The following is a 21,289-nucleotide window of genomic DNA, read 5'->3' as shown; positions in this document are numbered from 1 at the left end:
AAAGCTGAGTAATAATGATGGGAACTAAGTGTTTTGGCCAAAGGTGGGTTCCTGCTGTCCTTAGCTCTTGTTCCTCCACATAAAAATCCTTTCCCTGAGGGAGGGGTCCCCATGGGCCCAGTGATTTGTTTGAGGCTGCTGGGTTGTATCTGAATCTCAACGCTCCAGCACCTTACCCAGCGCTACAAGATACAAGCGGCTCAGGACACCGATGCATACAAGGAGAGCATGCTTCTGCAGAAGCAGAAAAGGGATTCGAGAATGACCTTACTGTGTGGGGCAGAGGCCAAGGATGCCTGTAGAGAGGGACTCGTAGCGCTGGAGGGTTTCAGCACCCCGCAGCTGCTGCTCAGGACTGGGAGAGGTGTAAGAAGCAGGAAAACCATCCCATCTCCATGCTTATCCAGTGCAAGCAGCAGCATCTGGGGATGCCACCGAGCTCTTGGTTCATCTGTACCTTGTAGGACCTTTCCCAGCCTGGTCCCTGCTGCCTGCACCGCTGCTGCCTGAGAAGAGGGCAGCAAACCTTGGCAGGGTGCAACATCAGAGCCTGGGTGGAAACCCCATATCCAAGGCTTGTGGCTGCTTTCCTAACTGCCATTTTGGGGTTGGAAATGACAAACTGCTGGAATACCAACTTTTTGCAGGATATTCAAGTGTCTTGAGATGTTTTGGTAGCAACCAAACCCTTCCAGGGCTACTGTGCATCTGTATAATTACTTTGCTAAGATCAGGATGGATATCGCTGGAGTATCTTTGTCTAGGAGGGACCCACACACCCCCAAATTCTGAATTTCAGCCCCTTCCATCTCTGCTAGCCCTTTCCCCAGTCCCTCAGCTTTCCCAGGAAGCACCTCTGGGATTCAACAGCAGCATTTCTCATTTAAAAACAGTCCCAGGGAAGGGAAAAGAAAAAAAAGAAAAAAACCCCAACCAAACCAAAAACCACCAAAACAACACTGCAGGTCATTTTGTTCAGCATTGCCACAAGCTTTTGGCTAAAAATTAAGCTAAATCTTCAACCTTGATTAATTTTCCTTCGGTCCACTTGTTGTCACATGTGGACTGTGTGTTTATTTGTCCAGATTATATTCTTTTTTTGCAAGCTGCTGTCTCCTGGGCTGTGTGTAGCTGGTGGGAAGGATGTGTTGGCCAAGGAGCAGATGGATAAGGGCAGCACAGCAAAGCTGCCTGCTCTTCCCAGCTGCCTGCACCACCAGGGCTGGTTACTCCTGTCCTGACCGCTGCGGCAAAGCATCCCCCAGTTCACACCCCAAGATGTTTTCCATCCCTTTCTCACCTCCTCCAGGCTGTTTTCCATTGCTGTGGGGTGGTCACTTGCTGCATAAGCCCTGGGCAGGATCTGGCCATCTCCAAGGAGCTGTGGGGAGGATGCTCTAGTGATGCTGTCCCCAAACCAGTGACACCTGCCCCCAAGTTTGTACCAACCCAAAACTTTCCTTCCCTGTTCCCACCCCTGGGAACCAACTTGTACCAACTGAGCAAAGGATCAGGCTCAACTGATTTACACCAGTAGGGAGCTGGCCCTTTGATTTACCCCAGGAGGAAGCACAGCTGTTTGCATTCCTTAGAGGGGACACAGCAGCATCTCAGTCCCTGGGCTACCCCCTAAACCTTGGCACAGCGGGGTGGCGGGAGCAGCTAAAGCCCAGCTGAGCTGCCGGAGAGCTGGGGAAGAAGGGGGCTGGGTCAAGCTGCCTCCTCTCCCGAAAAGCTCTGCCTAATCAAAGGGAGAGCGGAGCACGGGGTTGGTTGTTTTTAATTTTCTAAACCCCAGGGTGGCCCCCAGCCAAGGCCTCCTGGCGATGGAGGGGATAAAGTTCCCTGAGCCACCGCGAGCCTCCGCTCACTCGCCGCTGGTGCTCTGAACTTTGCCTTCAAGCTTGCATGGCTGCATCCGCACCCAGCTCCCGCCAGCGGATGCTGTAGACCCCGCTTAGCAAGGCCACGCTTCTCCCAAGACCCACACCAAGCCAAGTGCCCGGGTGCCTGGCGAGGAGGTCGCTGGCTGGAAGCAGGTAACGGTTTTTTTGCCGTCTTTCCTCTCCCCCCACCCCTTTATGTTGTTGCTTCTTGCAAACTTGGCGTCATGGGGAAGCCGGGCTTAAACGAACCCCGTGGAGTTGTTGGTTGCTCCAGGTTGTAAATGCGAGCTTCAGTTTGCAGCCTGTTTGTACTGGGGCAAATCCTGCTCTGCGGTGCAGGACCCCCCTCCAAAAATCCGAGCTCTGCCTTTAAGCTTTAAGCAGGGATTTCACCCCCTTTTGGGAAGCAGTCGGGGGGGGGGCGGCGGGGGGGCTTTTCCTGGGAGATGCTTGCTCCCCCTGCAGCATCGCAGGAGCGGAGGATACGGGGTGCTCTGCTCTGAACCCCCCCAGCATCACAGGAGCAGAGGATACGGGGTGCTCTGCCCTGACACACCCCCCCAGCATCGCAGGAGCGGAGGATACGGGGTGCTCTGCCCTGACACCCCCCCAGCACTCTTTTCCGTGCTGGCAGATGACCTTGTCAGCAAGTTTTGGTCCAATCCTGCAAACTCCTGACTTTTCCCCTTCCCCTGGCTTGTGGGGGGGCTTTGTGTGCAGCAGGTGCCTCTGCCTTTACTTGGAAATGAAGGAAGGGGGGCGGGGAGGGGGGAAATCAGGAGCCTAAAAATAACCTTAAACAGCCTCTTTGGCTTAAATGTTCACGCTGCCTTTGCTTTTAAAATGCAAAAGGGGCTTCTCTGACTTTCTGGCGAGCGTGTTTATGATCTCCGTGGTGGATTTATTATCTGCAGGCTCCAGCTCTGCAGAGGAAAGGGTCTGCGAGGAGCTGTGGGGCTCCACAGCTCTCCCCCAGGTGCTGGAGGTTGGGGTGCAGGAGGGATTTGGGGAATGGGGTGAGAACAGGCCTCCCCATGTCTGATCTGGCAAGAGGGAGGAAAACACCGTCAGAGTGGGATGGCTGGGTGGGATGAAAAACTTCCTGTGGACCTTTCCCTGCCCAGGCAGGGGCTTTCCCGAGGGGATGGGGAGAGCTCTGGGCTGGGGTGAGGTCAGTTCCCCAGCCACCGGGCTTCCCGCACCAGCTCACCAGTGCAATGAGTTTGGTGTTCTCAAACCCCTGGGGCTGAGCCTGTCTTGGAGGAAGGGTGGGCAGTGACTTCCTGGAGGTCCCAGCCTCCAGCTGGGTGGTCCAGGGTGTGCGTGGGCTTTGCAGCACTTGTGGTTGGGGAACTTGGAGACAGCATGGGATCTTCACGCTGGAAAAACTGCTTTTCCAGAAAGATGATCAAAGTCTTCAAAAAACTCTGGGCAAGGGCTGGACAGGGCATCTTTGGAGCTTGGATGGCTCCAAAGTCATCAGTGGAGCGAAGGGATGGGACAGGCTGTCCCCTTGTCCTTCCTAGCTGAGCACAAGTGCCTGCAAACCAGCCTTTCTCATCTCATTTTGGGGCTGGGACACTGACTTTGGGGCTGAAGTTGGCTGGCTCGGCTTGTGCTGACGTGAGATCGGGCTTTGCCTCTCTAAGCATCACCTGAAGCTGCTAAATCCACCTTTGGGAAGGCCATTCTCTCTCCGAGGTCCTCTAAAGCCATTCCTCTGCCACCTGGCTTTGCAGGGACCAGCCCAGCAGCCACCAGCCAAGTGGCGATTGAATTAGAGATCTCGCTTAAACAACTCTCTCCCCTCCCTGCCCTGGCCCAAGGGCTCCCTGAACAATTGTGAAATGAGATCTTTATCATTTTTATTAAAAGCTGTACACAAGGCATCACCATTAGGCTGAACGGGAGGAAGGAAAGGGGGGGTAATTCCCTTATGCCCCCTCCCAAGTTTAATTCATAGTGGTGGGATGCAAAAGCTCCCCAGAGAGTGATGGATAGTGGGAAATGAAGAATATGAAGGAGCTTTATTGAACCCATCAATCTCAGGCGAGGCTGCTGCGATCAAAGGCCCCGGCTGTTCCAGCAGAGGTTACCAGAGGAGCACAGAGCTCAGGTTTCGGGGAAACCCAGGGCACGGGGGGGCTGCAAGGCCGGGAGCTCGGGCAGCCCCGGCAGAGGAGCCAGCACCCGCCGAGCAGGGTGGAGGGTGGTGGCCTTGCCCTGGCTGGGGATGCTGATCCCGCTGAGGTTTTGGCACACCTGCCTCCCCTCCTCCTCCTCCTCTGGGACACCGGATTTGGGATTTGCAGCTTGTGCGGGAATAGGGGGGGTAACTCTTCCCTGTTCTGCGGTGAGGCTGAAGCCCTTCATCATGTGCCTCTCCCCAGCTGAAATGCCCACTGGCAGCAAGACCTCTCCTCCAGCACAGTGCCAGCCCTGTTGGCCAGGACAATAAGAGGGCCCCCTGGGGTCCAGGCTGGGATGTCCCCATGCCTCACCATCACTCGCTCAGCCTTGCACTGCCATGGCTTGCCTGATGGTGTCTAGCAGGTGTGCTGGAGGTGCTGAAGCACCTCCTGATTTCTCCAGACCATTCCTGAATGGTGACCAAGATGTTGCCACCCTGCTTGGTGGACCACAAGAGGAGACCTTCCCCTGGAGAGAGACAGCATGAAGATGAGTATGAACATGTCGTAAAGGTGAGAGAACTGGGCTGGAGGACTTGAAGATCACCTGGTGCTGGGACAGTGCTGACCCACCTTGGTCCCATACCCAGACAGAGACGGGCAGCAAAGCCCTGAGGTCCAGATGTGCATGATGCTCCGAGCAAGGATGTGCTGGAAAGGGAGCTGACATGCCACCACCCGGGGAGCTTGTCAGCTTGATCTCGTGATGTTGCTGCTGCCTGGCATGGGTTGAGGCTGCAGCTTGCCCAGCAGGGCTCCCTGAGGGCTGCCTGCACCGTGCCTCTCACTGAGCCTTTCTTTTCTTTCCTTCCTGCTTTTCTGTGGCTGCCATGTCCCCGAGCGGCTGCAAGTCAGGGCACGGGCAAGGTGGCATCTGCTGGCTCGTTCAGAGGTGGATCCCATGGGGTAATGCTGCATGGCTGGGATGGTGGGTAGGTAGATCTTTCTTCTGGTTGCGATTCTTTGGGTGACCCCATGGGGAGGTGAGACAGGCATGGGCAGTCCCATGGTGGCTTTTGGAGCTGGCCATTCATCTGAACGCTGCTTGGCAGGGGAATCGGTATCCCCAGAAGGATGCGGCCCTGTGCCAGGGCTGGCATGGCTTGCTTTACCTGCCTGAACCCCACCCCCAATTCTTCCAAGCCCTGCCAGCCTTTAGTGACCCCACAGGAGGAGAAAGGTGCTTGCAGGTGTGTGTGTGCTCACTGCCAAGAACTTTACTGGCTCCTTCTACCTTTTTAAGGAGTGCTACATTCCTGGGAGGTGAGGTCAGAGCTGCTTCCCTGCACAGGCAAAACCAAGGGATGGCTGGAGAGTCGATGCCTTGAAGCTGGGACATGCACTGGGTGCGCTAAGGATGAGGCCTGGGATCTGTCTGAGTTAGACGGTCAACTGGGGCTAGTGGGATCTGTCCTTCCTCTGCTGGAGCCTGAGCTGGTGGGGAGAAGTATGGTGGTGGCACCCTGACATGGACCAAATGCTGGGGTGGGGGGGACCTGCTTTCTACCTGAGTTTTGGTTCCCTGAGAAGAGAGGTGAAGGTCCCGGGTCTCACAAGGGAGTCCTTGGAAGGGACCCAGAACACAGCTGGGGATGTGATACCCAGTGGATCATCAGGCCATGGGCAGTGTGGCCATGGTGGTGAGTGCCACTTGTCTGTCCCAAGACGGGGCTGCCTGCAGGGCAACAGCCCTGATTTGGGGAATCTCTTTGAAGCTGACACGCTGCATCCATCACAGTCCCTGGTGAACACCAGCTGTACAAACAGCAGCCTGGAGCAGAGCTGTCAGCTCAGCCCTCCACCTCCTACCCATTCCCTTGGAGCTACTGAGCAGCCCTGGGGGGTTTGGTGACATCCTGGAGCTGTGGGATGAGGTGTCCCCAGGTCCTGGGCTGGTTCCTGGGGCTTGGAGGTTGCGCTGAGCATTGCTGCCTGGCATTTGGGCACTGACTTTCAAATAGCTATGGTAGATGAGGCATGTTGCAGCTTGTGTGATGTAGCTCTGGGACAGCAGCAGAGGGTGTGGGGCTGTCTGGGCCAAAGTCATCAAAAAATAATGGGGAGAAGGAGAAACAAGAGCTTGTTGGGTCTGGCACTGCGACAAATCCTCCTTCCTTTTTATTGCTACAAAGGGAGAGGGGCTGAAGTTTCCTCCCAGGGCTGGGAGAGGCTGGATGTTGTGTGGGGCATCTGGGTGGCACAGGGGGACATTGGGGTTGCAGGTCATGGGCTCCTCAGCCGTGATGAGGTCTCGTCTCCTCTTTGCCAGCCAGCCTGTGCTGCCAAGCCCAAAACTTGACCCTTGCGCCGGTTTCAAGTTGTTGGCGTAAAAGCTGTTAAACAACCCAAACAAAGGCTCCAAGTCTATCAGCATCCCGCGGCAGGCAGGGAGCAGCTGGGGGACTATTAGGTGTGCCCTGAGCACTCGGGTTGTGCTGTATGGGGGGTGCTCATCCCTTCTCCCTCCCTCCCTCCGAGTCCAGATAAAAGCTGGATCCTTGGAGGCACAGCTGGATTTTGAAAGCTCCCAGTGCCCCGCCCCAGCTGCGGGAGTGACCTGAGAAGATAAAGTGTCTTGGCTCAGCGCCTCCATCCCTGCATTTCCCAGGAGGACCCACCTTGGGAAAGCCTGGTTGCGTTCTGTCTCCAGCTGCCTCTTGCTGTCTCTCTCCAGCCCGTGGAGGGAGGAAGGAGACAGCCATGGCAGCCAACGGCTCTGCTGGGATGCATGAGGCTCTGCTGGACAATGGCTTTGCTGACTCAGAAGACCTCGTTTCTGACTGGTACATCTATGAAACCATGGACCCGGCCGTGCCACAGGATGAGTAAGTGTCCAACCCCGCTGGTGGGTGCCACATGTTCCCTGTCCCCTGCTGGGTTCACCCTGAGTGGCTGCCAGCCTCCAGCCCAGCTGCTCTATCCCTTCCGTAGAGCAACATCCTCTGAGCTACAGAGCCACGATTTATTCCTGAGTGGGAGGTGATTAAAAAGCCTTGTTTCAGCCTCCTAAAAATGCTTCATTTCTTTAGGGTACTTCTGGCAAGAGCTGGGGTGAACCCTGCAGCAGGCATCTCTGCTTAGCCTTCCCCAAAATGCAAAGTGCATGGTGTTAACCTGCTGCCCTCATCCCTCTGAAGCTCCCAGAGCCTTTGCTGGCCTAGACAGGGCTGCTCTGGCTCCACGTTTCTGGGTTTGGAGACATCCCCATGACACAGCCTTGCAAATCTGTCCCCTGCCTTAATCCCACCCCAGTTCTCTGCAAAGCAGCTGTGCAGATCTCAGCTAGGGGTGAAGGGAGTGAGCAGCGGGACAGGGCTGGGATGCTCAGCTGGGTCCTTGCATGGCATGGTGACTCTGAACAAAATAAGGCTGACCATCCCTGGGCTTCCATGGATGTCCTTTCCCCCCCAGCCCACCCGCAGCTGGTGTATCAGTGTGTCCTGTAAAGCCTATTCCCTCTCCATCCATGATGGTTCACGCTTTAACTGAACGTACTCTCAAGAGCAGTGCTCTTCATCCCATCCTAGCTGAGCACCCTTCCCAAGGACAAGAGGAGTGCTATAGGGAGGGGAAGCTGAGGCATGGAGCAGTGGTGTCCCACAAATCTGGAAGCTGGGCATCCCAAGGCCCATCTACCATCATCTATTGTTCCTCTGTTGACTTAGTCCTCTGCGGGTGGATTTTATACCACTCAGTTGACTGATACCTAATCCTGAGGGCAAGCAGGAGGAGATCCCAGCAGTGACCAGCCCAAAGGGTTCCTCCTTGTCCTTAATCTTCTGCATTGCAAAACAGCCTTTGCAATCTCCTTGCCTCACCCTGGTTTTCCCAGGCGAAGCCCCACTTGCATGACCCACACCTCTGCTAGACATTTCTAGGTTATTTTCTGGGTGTCCTGCTTTGCAGCAAGCCGTGGTCAGTGAAGAGATGAAGGCAGCCTCAGGGAGTTGCCCATCTGATGGCTCCTGGATGCTCTGGATTTAGAAGCTTAAGCCCTGGTGGTACCAGAAAGGTTTTGGTATTCCTGTGTTCTCAGGTTTTGGTATTCCTGTGCTTTCAGTCTTACAGGCGAGCGCCCTCGATTTCCAGAGCCTGGATATTTTTTAGCAGCAGGAATTTTCTGGTCTACCCAAGGCCAGCTGTTGGCAGAGAAAAAAAAGGCAGAAATTGGAGCTTTGTTAACAACAGCTGGTCCTATGAAGCCTTTTGTGGCAGGCTGGTGACAGCCTCGGACATATGATGCCTGAGAAATCCTGATTTCACTATCGGACCCTTGCTGGTGGGAGCTCTGCAGCTGGTCTCCCATCTCTGCCCACCCCACCAGCACTGTGGGGGTTGGGAGGGCATGAGGGCTCCTGTGGTGTCCCCCTGGCAAGTTATGGGGCTCAGGAGCTTCAGCTCCCTGACACAGGGTTTTTCTACCCATGGGTGAAGGTGGCTGGGCATGGTCATGCCTGGCCATGGGGAGAAGAGGGCTGCTGCAGCAAAGCAGGGATTAAGGAATGTGATGGAGGCCAGAAAGCGAATAAATAAAACAAAGGCTGGCATGTCTGCTTGGCCGGCCTTGGCTGGCCAGGGGATGCAGCACTTGGACCTCATCCTACATGCACATACCCCAGGCAGCCACCACCTCTGCCAGCCCCCCCAGCTCTGGGGCTGGTCCATCTCCCATAGGAAAGGCATCAGAATACCCTACAAGGGGTCTTCAGCCTCCCAGCTGACATGTATTAAGCGCAGTGCCTTAGGTAGTAAGGACAACTGCTGCTTTGCAGGCTGCATCCCTTGAAAGGGCAGAGCCAGAATGGATATGGGGATAAAAGGGGTAATGGGGGGCTTCATCCTTCCTTGCTGATCTCCTGTTCAGCCTCAGCATCCTGTACATGCAGGGAGGTTGCCCAATCCCTGTGGGGATCAGCTCGGGGTCGCTTCCGGGTGTTATCTCTCTCACTTGATCATAAAATCATCTTGTGAGGGTGACTTCATCCCTGGTTATTGCTGGTTGTGTAAGGCGGCTCTTCAGAGGTTTGCCCCATCTCAGCATCACGCTGCCGTGTAAATGGGCATTACCCCGGCATCTCTGCTTTGCCCTTCTGGGACTGAATACAACCACACATGATTATTTTTTTTCCCCTCATTCTAGCATGTTTCCCAGCACAATCCCAGACTGCGACCCCACCATTTCTCCCAGACTGTATCACATCTGCATGGCACCCGTCTCCGTAAGTAAGGAGTCCCACGGGGTAGGTTATCTGCCCTGACATCGTATTTGCTGTCCCCCCAGCTTGGGTCATGCCCATCTACCCCCAAATAGCAGATCTAGGCTCTTCAGCTTGAGCTGGAGTGAGGTTTGAGTTGGGATGCTCTAAGAGGGGACTCACACATCTCCAGACTTTGCTCCGTGCCTGTAGTCAATGGAAGGTTTTGATGCATTTTTATTTTTTCCCAGCACGGTCCCTCTGAGGCATTTAGAGCCTGTAACTCATCAGAGCAGCTTGATGCTGCTTCAGCCATGTCTGCATTTAGGATGTTAGGTGGAGATGGTGTCTCTGTGGAGGCTCCCATCACATAGCAGCACGTCTTAGCGCCCCCCTCCCCCCCCCCCTCCCCCGGGCACCCCCCCCATGGATTTATTGTTCCCTTGATTGGGTTTCTGGCAGCTGGCTGTGCTCGTGGGCTTGTCCTTGCTGGTGAAACGCAGACGTCTCCACCAAAGCTGCTGGAATGGTGTCCCAGGACTTCTCAGGTATCTTGGCCCTGCATCCCAGTCCCTGGGGTCCCTGTTACCCTGCAGCCAAGCAGATGGAGGGATGCTGGGGTGCAGCATGCAATAAACCAGCCCTGGGGCAGAGGATGGTGGGGACAGGGTGCCCATGATCTGGTATTGGGCTCATTCTTTCCTTGGCTTGCAGCCCAGCCAACTTTCTGGAGGAGGAAGGCAACCAAGGGCTGGTGGCCGCGGTGTTCGGCATCCTGTTCTCCTCCCTGTGCGTGCTGGTCTTGGACAGGGATCCTCTGCCGCTCATCACCCACTCCTCTCAGAGCACCCGGGGTAAGGCGAGCACCCTCCTGGCCCATGGGCACCACACTCCTCCCCACCCAAGAGGTGTGCAACTTCAGGTGGCACCCTGAGCAGCCTGTTCACCCTGGTCCCTCCTGAGCATGCTGCCTTCTCTTGCCTGTTTATCTCTCCCTCCTCACATCCCACCGTACTATCTAGAGTACTGGAAGATCCTGGCTTTGCTATACTACCCAGCCTTCTACTATCCCCTGATCGCCTGTGCCACCGTCCGGCACAGGGTCAGCTACCTCGTGGGCTGCCTGCTCTCCTGGTGCCACTGCGTGGTCCACATCTGGCAGAAGGTGGATTGTCCCCAGTCACCGAAGGTACGTGCCCCACTGCATGGAGAGGGAAAGGGGGGCTGGCGTGGCTTTCTCATTGCCTCCTGTAAGTGACATTAAGGTGTCACCAGGACACAGCTCCCAGGGTGGGGTGATGCCATGTGTGACATCTCTTCTTCTCCCCAGATATACAGGTACTACTCCACACTCTCTTACGTCCCCATCATCCTCTGCCTTGTGCTCTTAAGCCTTTGGTATCCATCCCTGCTCATCAGGAGCTTCACCGGGCAGGAGGAGACCTTGGATAAGGAGGTAATGAAGATCCATGGGGCAACTCAGGGGCTGGTAGCATGGGAGAGCCCCTTGATGGACCTGCATGGCTATGGGAGCTCTCCTGCCCCACAGCCCATATGCCTTGGGGACTGGGAGAACTGGGGTGGTCCCAGGGCATGTGTTCCCCACTTTGTTCTGGTACCAGGAGCTGCCTCCCTTCTGTCCCTCTGACAGCACGGGTTGCGGCTCTATTTATCTTGCTGGATTTGAAAAGGGAGTGAAAAATCCATCTTTGGAGTAAACTCCTTAGTACAAGAGGCTTAAGGCATCAATGCATCCTGTTCAGGCTGGGACTGGGGTTGCCTTGTTTTCCTGGCAGGCTGGATAATCCCTGGCCTTTTGGGAAATGCTGAGGCTTTGTTGGGAAGAGAGGAGGAAAAACGTACTTAAAAAAAAAAAAAAAAAAGTCAGCCCAAGCATGGACTGAAGTGACCCCAGGGCACTTGCTGGGAGCTGGCTGATGGGAATGAGGGGTTTCAGCTGTCCTACCAGTATGCCTGGTTCTGGGCTGCTTTGTTGACAGGAACAAGGCGGATTTATTTCCACCTTTGCAGTGCTGGAAGATTTGCTGCCAGCATGGCTCTAACATGGTGGCTAGCCAAACAAGGGCTGAGAGCCCATCCCTGGCAGAGGGTGCTGCAGGGCATTGTGCAGGTGATGGGTGGGTAACCAGGGGTAGCAGAGCAAGGAGGTGGCTGCCAGGTGGGATGTAGATGCTCTGGCCACCCAAAAGGCAAAGTCACCTCTCCCTGCCCTGAGTGCCTGAGCTCATCCTTGTGCTCAAATCAGGCAACTTATCGCTGCTATCCTTAAGGTTACAGGGAGAGGTTATTATAAGAAGTACCTAAAGGCTGTCCTGTCCAAACGCCCTCAGAAGGGGAGGTAAGGATGACTGACACCTTCCCTGAGCTCTGCCTGACCAGCAGCGCCTGTGCCAGCCCTGCCTGGCTGCCCGCTGCCTGCAGCAGGGGCACAGGGGTTCCCTGCTCCCAAGGGACATGCTTTTCACCCTCTCCTTCCTCCTCCAGCTCCTCGAAGATAGAAGAGAGCCTCCTATCAAGGGTCCAGACATATTTACGCTCCTACATCTACACTCCTGAGGAAGGTAGGCTGTGGGCAGGCAAGGGCTGCGCTCTTGGCTGCAGCAGCATCTCAGCAAACAGGCTGCCTCCCTCTCCCCAGGGAAAGCAAATGCCTTTCTTGGCTCCTTCCCCAAAGCATCTGTGCCACGGCAGCTGCCGCCTGCCGCACGTGCGACGCCTTGGCTTTGCACAAACTGTTGTGGATTGGGGTGGGGAGATGGACCCCCCCACCATGGGGGCACCAGGTGGACTGAGGCAGCCAGGTTCAGGCTTGGGTTGTGCTAATATCACAGCCCGATGCTTGATAAGGCTATGACAAGGGAATAAAATCTACAGTAAGTGGATAAAATCCCTAACAGCCCAGGAATGGGGAGCTACTCCTGGCCCCCTCTGCCCATGGAAGCAGTGTGGGGAGAACTGTCCTGGGATGCGGCTCCCCATGCAGCAGGCACCCAGCTGGTGGGACTCAGTGCTGTGGGCACACGAGGTTTCACAGCCTTGCGGGAAAGGAGGATCAACAGGAAGGAAATCCATCCAGCTGAAGTACAGAGAAACGGCTCCCAGCCATATATCCTTGCAGGATTTCCCCGGGGAAATCCCAATGAATATTTGACTTATGCCCTGTTCCAGTGCTCTCCCCCCGGGATGTTTGCTTTGGCTGCTGGGTTGGGTGGATCTGCAGCTGCTCCCTGTGATCCCAGATCACAGCTCCTCTCCAATACAACCCTCCAATTCTGCCTTACAGGTTTCCGGATCCCGCTAAAGCTCGTCCTGTCCATAACCACAGCCGTGATTGCTGTCTACCAGGTGATGCTGATGGTTAAATGCCAAGCAAAGCCCCCTCTCTGCCTTCTTGGCTGTGTCCTCCTGAGGCAAAGGAGCCCAGAGGTCATTGCCACACCACAGTTTTGGCTACAGGGATGGTATTAACGTGCCTCACGGTATTACCATCCCTCGGCTGAGCCGCAGCAACCGGCCATGTGCTTCCAGAGCTCAGCCAGCCTTAAGTCTTTAAGCTAAGGCGATGGCTCAGCAGTGGGATGCCATGACCCAGGGCTCACGTGGCACTGCTCCCTCGCAGGTTGCCCTGCTGCTCCTGGTAGCTGTTGTCCCCACCATCCAGATTGTGCGGGCGGGAATGACGAAGGACATCGTCGTGTTGTTGGTCCAGTTTGGCTTAGTGCCCTCGGAGAACCCGGCTGTCCCAGGTGACATGGAGAAGGAGCTCAACACCGTCAAGTACTACCTGTGGTCACTGGAAGGTGGGTTCCCAGACAGGTCCTGCAATCACAGGTGATTTTTGGAGGATTTCAGGACTTAATTAGAGAGATTTCTAACCCAGAGGGTGGTCCAGGAAACTGGCTGGTGATGGGGCGGCTTCCAGGGGGACTTAAAACCCAGCTGCTGGAGCCAAGACATGAAAGGCAGCCGCGTGATCCTGGTGCCGTGCCAGGCATCTCCGAGCAGCCGCCTCGTGCCAAGATGGCGAGGCAGGGAGAGTCGGCAGCACTGCGCTGCAGATGCTGCCCTTCGGGTGAGGGCTTTGATATGTGCTGGAATCGAGCAGATGGCCCCCAGCCCCCTGGATAATTGAAAGCCCTGGATGGGGAGGTGCGGGGATGGCAGGAGTGCCCCCCTTCTCCTGCATGGCACTACCTTGGGGTACCACCAACCCTGGGGTGTGGTGTGGTGGCTTATGGCTTTTCCCAAGTCACCAAGCTTCTCTCATCCTCTTTGTTTTCCTGATATCTCCATCCCTCCTAACAGACCTCCTTCCCCACTCTTACTTTCTTTCCCCAGCTTTCCCCTGTTCTGAGATCATTTTCCTAGGTTCTCTCCGTCACACTGCCTGCTTATCATGGCTTGCTCAATGATTTTTCCAGTGCTGAGCTAGCTGAGCTGCTTGTATTTCCCCTGGCTACTTGCTTCTCTCCTTCCCTTTCACTGTTGGCATCTGTTCATGCCTACCTGGGAGATGGAGAACCCTGTATCGCAAAGGGGGATATGGAGGGAAACTGAGGCACGGTGCCCTGCTGGGGGGGGTGTCATCCATGCAACCCCATAACTCAGCCCCCCCGCAATGCTCCTGAGATACATTTTACAACAAAATCCCATTGCTGGGGCTGGCTGCAGCCCTGACCTGGCTATCTCCCCCTGCTCCTTCGCAGTCTGCTACATCTGCTCGCTGGTGCTGTGCTGCCTGCTGACCTGCGCCATGCTCCTGAGGACGCTGGTGATGCACAGGTACGGTGTCCTCACTCCTTTGGCCTTGACCTTGTCACTAAGCTGGGATGCAGCTGGTCTCTCTCCCCAGGAACAACCTGAAGGCACTCTACCAAGGGGCTGTGCTGGATGTTTTCTACAAAGCACATATCCTCCGCCCGTCCCGACAAGCCATCGTCTGCTGGATGAGCTTTGCCAGCTTCCAGACGGCTTTTGCCTGCCTGGGTAAAGGGTGCTGGGGAGCATGAGGGGGCGGATGGGTGGTGAACCCCCACCTTGCACAACCTACCCCAGGTTTAAGCATCTCTTCCCCCTTTCTTGCCCCGTTTTTGCAAAGGGATGGCTGTGAGGCTTTTGTTCCTCTTTCCCCAAACACAATCTGTCCTTCCACGGGAAGGGCCATGCTGAACACCAAATGGTCGGGAAGAAAATAAAAAAAGGCGGTGGGGAAATAATGACTAGTTTTGGCTCAAGCCCAAATATTTTGATTTGAGAAGCTGTCGCAGCATCTCGTGCAAAGGACTGTCTGTCTCCTCCAGTCCCTGTCTTCATATCCTGGGTGCTCCTTGCTGTGCATCTTCCCCAGCACAGCCCAGGTATCCCTGGCTGGGAGGGCTGGCGAGCCCATGAATGGGTGGAGGTTGTCAAAGGGTTAGAAATCTTCACTCCACCATGGTTTGGAGACATTTTAAGGCCTCTCTGGCCCATGGGAAGTGACTCTAGGCAGTGGCTTCAGTGATACATGGACAACACCCAACCATGTCAGCACCCTGAGGCTACACAGGAGAGTGCAGCTGAGGCTCCAGGGGGTTGATAGAAGGGGGGGTGAGGGGGTGGGGCACCAGCTCTGTTGGTGACCACCCATCAGGAAAGTGGACCTATTTCTGCAGGCAGATTGCAGAGATTAGTGTGGAGGTAGGAGCTGGGGAGCACCCAGGAGCCCCTTGTACCCCTTTGCCAGTGAGGAGCAGCTTTCCTTCGGCCACCCACTCGGTGTATCCCTGGCAGAGCTGGCTGCATCTCACCATGCTGCTGTGAATCTACCTCCTGCTTAAAAATCTTGATTTTCAAGTCATTAAAGCAAAGCAGTGGAGATGAAGCACGAGCTCAAGCACAAGAAACCACAACTGCTTCTGATCTTGGTGTGATTTATGATTAGAAATCAGAGCTCAGGCTGATTTTTATGATGAGGCATCATAGTTGCAGCCTCGAGTGATGGCTCTTCTCAGCGGGGATAATGTTGGGAGTGATAAGAAAGGCTGAACTTGTAATTAAATCCCGCGCAGAGCATTGTGTTTGGAGCAGGGGAGGCAGGTAAGGATCTTGCAAGCTCTTTATGGGATTAAAATGAAAGACATGCTCAGCAACGAGCATGGGTTTGGGGAATAAGTGCAAGAACAAGAACCACTTCTCCAGCCTTCCCCACCACAGTTTCTGTCCCTATATGTCCCTTCCAGGTCTCCTCATCCAGCAAGTGATTTTCTTCATCTGCTTGGTGGGGCTTACCTTCCTCTTCATCATCCCGCTCCAGTCTGGCACAAACACGCACCTCTTCAAAATCATTCAGAACATGTGGTGAGTGCACCCAGCCCTCGGGGGAGGGAAGACCCAAGTGGGTGCCATTTCCATGGCCATGGTGTGGTTTGGGGATACTCTGTCAGAGGGAGGCTCTACCTTGGGCTCTTTCAACTTTTCTGGAGGTTTCTGCTGCCTGGGATGGTGTCTCATGCTTGAGACCCTCCTGGTGTCCAACCTGCCTCTTCCCTCCCATCCAGGCCCTTCTGGTTGACCCTGGTTGTTGCCGTCATTGTGCAAAATTTGGCAGCTCACTACCAATTCCTGGAGCAGCATCCCCTCCGGAAGGAGCTCACCAACAGGTATGGGGATGTGGGGGGGTCTTCAGGTCAGAGCTGACCTTCCTGAGGTCCAGGACTGTGTTGGGTTTACATGTGCCCCTGCTGTTGTGGTGTTCTCTGTGCTGTGAGCTCAAGGGGGAAAGCCTGTGGGTTTGAGGGATTTAAGTGGCTCCGTGTTCCCAGAGAGGTTTCTTTAGGTGCTATAGAGGGCCATGGTCCCTTTACAGCCTTGCTTTTGGTGGGGTGAAGCTGGCGAAGTCTGTGCTCTGCTCCACCACCCGTATTTGCAAGCCTCAGAGGAAGCCCAGATTCCTCAGGATCAGCTGGACCAGCTCACACACTGCCAGCAGATGTGGTCCCTCACTCGCGCATGGTGTCACTGCTTAAGCTGTCTCCTTACATTGAAGACCAGGATGACAGACGGATCTAGGTGTCCTGCTCCACCCAGGCACGGCACTTCCACCACCTCCATCACTTGCCCAGCACAGTGGGGAGGCTGCTCTAGGCTTTTCTGGCCTCCATAGGAGCTGATGTTCTCCATCCCAAACCACCAGCCTCACGCTCTGGCTCATTTCTAAGTCTTCAAGGAGAAATGGAGCCTCTGCATGTGCTGGGTGCTGGGGGCCAGGCTCTGAAGTCCTGACTCTGCACCATGCTGTCTCCTCTGCAAGAGCCTGGGAGGGTGTTTGCTTCTCTCCATGGGATGGAGACACCTCAGATGGGGACTGTGTCTGCTGAGGAGTCAGGGAAGGGTGGGAGGCTTATTTTGGCAGGTTTCTCTGGAAGGGAAGGGCCCTGCTTCCCATCCCGTGGTGTTTGTGTTCCTTACTCCTCCTTCTCCACCCGCAGGCGAGCTCTCTACATAGTCACCTACCTGCTCTTCCCCATCAACATCCTGGTGGGTGTTTTGGCTGGGGTGTGGAGGATGGTCATTTCTGGCCTTTATAATGCCATCCACTTCTGCCAGCTGGACATCAGCCTGCTGAACCGTGGCGTGGAGACCTTCGACCCAGGTAGGGCATGGCGGGGTTCCCTCTGCAGCATCTCTGTGAACGTGAGAGCCCTTCTCCCACCACCGAGCTCCTGAGGGACAGCGCCTGGGGCTCCTCCATCACCTGGAGCTGCCAGGAATGATGGTGGCTTCAAACCACCTGCATTCAGAAATGGGCAGGTGAGACAACTGGAGCAAGTGGCTTCTGATGCCCTCTTTGTCCTGCTTTTCCATCCATGCCCAAGGGCAGGTGATGCCCTTCTGGGGTTCCCCTGGGCTTCACCAGTGGCCAGACCCTGTTCTCATGGGTAGCAGACCCTCCCTTCTCCTGCACTAAAAACAGCAGGGAGAGGACCTCAGCCCTTCCTCTGCTTTTCCTGCTGGGATTTTGGGAGTAGAACTAATCCCCAGCTCTGAAAGCAGAGCAGCTCTGACAGGGTGGAGATGGAGCCTGGCAAATGACCCTCCCCTTTGCTCCAGGGCAGGAGGGAGGGGGGAACCATGAAGTCTGGCCCCGCCATATGCATTTACCATGGGCTGTGTTCCCCCAGGCTACCACACTTACTGCCACTATCTGAAAATCGAGGTCAGCCAGTCCCACCCGGTGATGAAAGCTTTTTGCTTGCTGCTTCTCCAGCTGGCCAGGCCAGAGGGGCCACCGGGGCTCCGGGCAAGCAACGTGGAAGAAGGTGAGACCTTCTCACCACCGCTGGGGGGATACAAGGCCATTGCCATGGGGCAGCATCGGGGTCTCTTCTGCGGGTTTGCTGCTCCTCTAGAGATGCTGGTGGTGCCTTGGGGTAAAGGGACCACTGGGGGCTGTGGCTCTGGTGCCCTCCACTTTTATGCCACCTCTGCTTGGTATGTGATTGTCTCTCCCAGGTGCTTCTCCTGTTCCTCTGCCCCATGCAAGGGCAGGATGGGGCTCCTCTGCTTTTGTCCCAGGGTGTAGATGACATCTGGGCAGCCCCAGCGAGGGGGAGCTGGGGCTGAAATTTCCCCCCCTCCTACCTCCTTTCAGGCATCCAGCTGATGCAGCCCAAGAAGACTCCTCCAAGCAGAGCCAGGTTCAAGCAGAGCCGAGCCCGCTGGTGGCTGGCCTACACACTCCTCAACAACCCCTCGCTGACTGCTTGCCGGAAAACTGCCCTCTCCAACCCCACAGCCAATGGCACCCAGCTCAGCCCCCCCAAGCCCTGACCTCCAGAGAAGCCCCCCACCTCTCTCTGCCTCCCACGCACCCTCCCATCCCATCCCACCCCTGTCTCCCATTGACTCTCCTCCTGTGCTGTAAGGAGTTTCAGGCACCTCTCGCCCCTTTCCAGCCTCTGGTCTGTTTCCAGTGGTGACAGGGGCTGGTTTTGAGCTCTACATCCATTCTGAGCCACTACCAAGGTCCAGAGGTAAAGACAAACAGGTCACCTTTAAGCCTGACCTGGATGGAGGGGGGTTGATGAGCCAAGCTAAACCTTTCAGGCATCTCAGAAACTTCTTAGGAGCCACTCCTGCAATGAGCCCACCAGTTCTCAACTGTTGCCTTGCCGACATGTGGCAAGGCAGGCACAAGTCCCCAGCACCAGGGTAGTAAGGAAAGAGGGAGAAGGGTGTGTGTGTGCATGTGTGTGTGTGAAGGGATCTTCACCCAGACTGAGCATGAGGAACTACCTGCATCTCAGCGCGGTTTCCCTGTGGAGAAGGTCCCCACTGCCAACCCCATCCCCAGCTTCTCCCTTGCAGGTCTGGTCCTGGCTCCCTTTGGACATTGTACCTAACCCTGGGACTTTTTTCCTCCAATTTTGTGAAGGCTAAAATCCCCATCTGCTCCTGCTCTAGGCTGTGAAGTTGCAGAGCCATTTGCTTTCTGTCCCCTGTAACATCCCCACTGATGCCTCTTGCTCTGCCTGCCCCACCCCCCTTACCCCCCTCCTTGTGTTTAAAGCCAGCAGCTCCCCAGGGCTGGTGACCCTCCAAGTGAGCTGAGCTTGAATCTATAGAAAGCAGTTTTATACCTCACTTGGACATGCTGAGTCGGGGAAGGTTAATAAATCACATACCTCATTCCTATGCTTGGGGTGTGCTTGGTCTCTTGGCCATTCCCGCATAAACCAGACCTGGCAGGAGGGACATGAGGACCATTGTAGCCATGTCTCCGGGTGGTGGTTGGGACTGACCTTGTCAGAAGAGGCTTTTGTGGTAGATCTGCTTGACCTGGGGGTGATGGGACCAAATCTGTCATCTTCCTCACCACCTTTGGGAAAATTTAGTGCAAAGCCCATCAGTTTGCTTTCCCATGAAAATGTTTGCCCCCTAAACCACAGCTCCCATGAAGGAGGGGGACTGCAACAGGACATTTGGTGGCTAAATCATGAAAGGCATGCATCCAAGGTGTTGCTGGATCACCTTTTCCCACCATGTGTCCCTTGAAAGTCCTGCCTTTGTTGGCTGGAAGGGTGCCTGGTGTCAGTTATCCACTGCAGGCAGCAAGCAGGGCTCTTGGCAAGTTGTTCTGGCGGCTCCTCACTCTCCATCTCAATACCATCCCAAACACGTCAGCCTTGCTAAAGCAGCTGCCTTTGAGACTGTGCAGCCCACCTTGCACAGAGCAGGGCTGCTGGACCATCCCTTCTGCTCAGTGGGGTTTGAGCCCCTCACTCCAGGGATCTCCTTGGAGGTGAGCAGACCTGCTCTCTGCAGGCTTTCAAGGACCCTGTGCCCCCTCGCTGGGGTGAGCAAAGCTGAACCCTGCGCTTTGGGGTTTGCCTGGAGTGTCCTGGCATCTCCCCACAACACTGAGGCTCCCTGAGTGGGAGCTGTCCCTTTCCCCAGGAGCCTGACCCCCTCCTGTTCTATCCCAGGGAAGGGGGGGGCGGTGTGTGTCCCTGCCTCCACCTGCTGCCTGCCGGTGCTGCCCCAACAGCCACCCGGTGTGCTTGGATGCTCAAAACCCTGTCACATCCACTGCCCACTAATAGAATACGATTAAAACAACACCGGTTTGGTTTGGATTTGATTTGATAGTATTTGATTACTGTCTGGCACATAGTAAGATGTCACCAAACTGGTGACAGCAGTGGCACCAGAGGCAGGTCTGGGTTGTTTTCTTTTCAAGACAGCAGGAGCCCAAGGTGCAGTTCCTGCTGCTTTCCAGCTCTGGGCTTTGTGGTGTGTGTGCTTGGGTTTGTGCGTCTGAGCGCAGGAGAGATGCGGTGCTGGTGGGTGCTGGGTGTCCTGCATATACCCAGGGATGCCTGAAAGCAAGGGCTGTGCCTTTCCCTCGCAGACCATCCCAGCCCAACTCCAGCTTCCGAGACACACTGGGGCTTTGAGTGCAGCCCTGGTAATCCCTAAAATCTTTGGCAGCTCTGGGCCATGGGTGGAGCTGGATTTCAGCATCTGTTTACACAGCCCTGCCCAAGGCGTCCTGGAGATGTCTTGGCAGGCAGTGGGCTGGGGCCGAGGTGAGAGATGACAGCCCTGGGAGGAAGGCAGGAGGTGGCTTCATTAATTTTCTTGCTTTCTTTCCCTTCTTTGACATAAGCAGGGTGTCCTGGGGGGGTGAACTGAGCTGCTCTTCACGCGTCTTCTCTTAAACCCCCAACGTCGGGTATGGCCATGGGATAGCTCTGCCCCTGCGTAGCCGCAGTCCCCTCCACCCACCCCCTGAGCTGACGGTGAGGTGGTGCAGGGAGCTGATCCGGCTGAACACAGCCCTTAATGAAAAACTGCCCATGTGGGGAATGGAAATTCAGGTCTGGGTCGTGCTGGGGCTTTGCAAATGGGAGAGACAGAGAGGAGCTGATAGGGGTTGTGGCATCCTGGACATGCACTGGCCAGTGGCCATGGTGGGTCAGGATGGTGAAACCAAGTGTGATATTACCTGCAGCATCCAGCCCTGAAGTCATGTGGCAGGGTGCCCTGTTTGTTATGAATGAGTGATGCTTAATATTGCTAATAATTTGTCATAAAAGCAATGAGTGAGCTGGTGAATGTGGAGGAATTCGCCTTTCTGGTGACAAAACAGCCACACACCAGGGAAGCTGGGGGGAGCGGTAGTTCTGCAATGTGGGCAGAGACTTTCAGGCATGGCTTAGGGCTGCTGAGAGTCTAAATCTTATTTTTTTTATCCTTATCCCAAGCTCCACACCCTTTTACAGGAATAAGCTCCTGTACCCCCCCTACTCCAAGTCAGGCAGGGAGGGAGGACCCCGGCTGGGATAAAATTGATGTTAGAAGTTGTATCCTATGAAATGAAACCAAAACTCTCATTGGGGCCGTGATGTTTTTCATCCTTTCTGCCTGTAATGGGAAAAATATGCGCCTGCTTGTTAGCATCAAAGGCTGTTCGTACAAGGAGCCGCTGGCTGTTTCTAGGCTGTTTCTGCCTTGGGAC

At 55.4% G+C, this 21,289-nt stretch overlaps 1 protein-coding gene across 1 annotated transcript; it reads left to right on the top strand.

Moving 5' to 3' along the window:
- Positions 1-1,851: 1,851 nt before the first annotated feature.
- On the top strand, positions 1,852-21,237 carry STRA6 (signaling receptor and transporter of retinol STRA6). The gene is made up of 18 exons (XM_055716388.1): positions 1,852-2,039; positions 6,750-6,900; positions 9,216-9,294; positions 9,733-9,818; positions 9,985-10,124; positions 10,293-10,459; positions 10,601-10,726; positions 11,562-11,629; positions 11,776-11,852; positions 12,575-12,636; positions 12,911-13,091; positions 13,998-14,073; positions 14,144-14,277; positions 15,510-15,627; positions 15,828-15,929; positions 16,758-16,921; positions 17,451-17,588; positions 17,921-21,237. The coding sequence occupies exons 2-18, from the start codon at positions 6,776-6,778 to the stop codon at positions 18,097-18,099; spliced, it is 2,022 nt and encodes a 673-aa protein (XP_055572363.1). The 5' UTR covers positions 1,852-2,039; positions 6,750-6,775; the 3' UTR covers positions 18,100-21,237.
- The last annotated feature ends 52 nt before the right edge of the window (positions 21,238-21,289 follow it).

Source organism: Falco cherrug, chromosome 7, assembly GCF_023634085.1.
Source record: "Falco cherrug isolate bFalChe1 chromosome 7, bFalChe1.pri, whole genome shotgun sequence".
NCBI classification, from domain to species: Eukaryota; Metazoa; Chordata; class Aves; order Falconiformes; family Falconidae; genus Falco; species Falco cherrug.
This window is presented reverse-complemented; position numbering and strand designations above follow the sequence as displayed.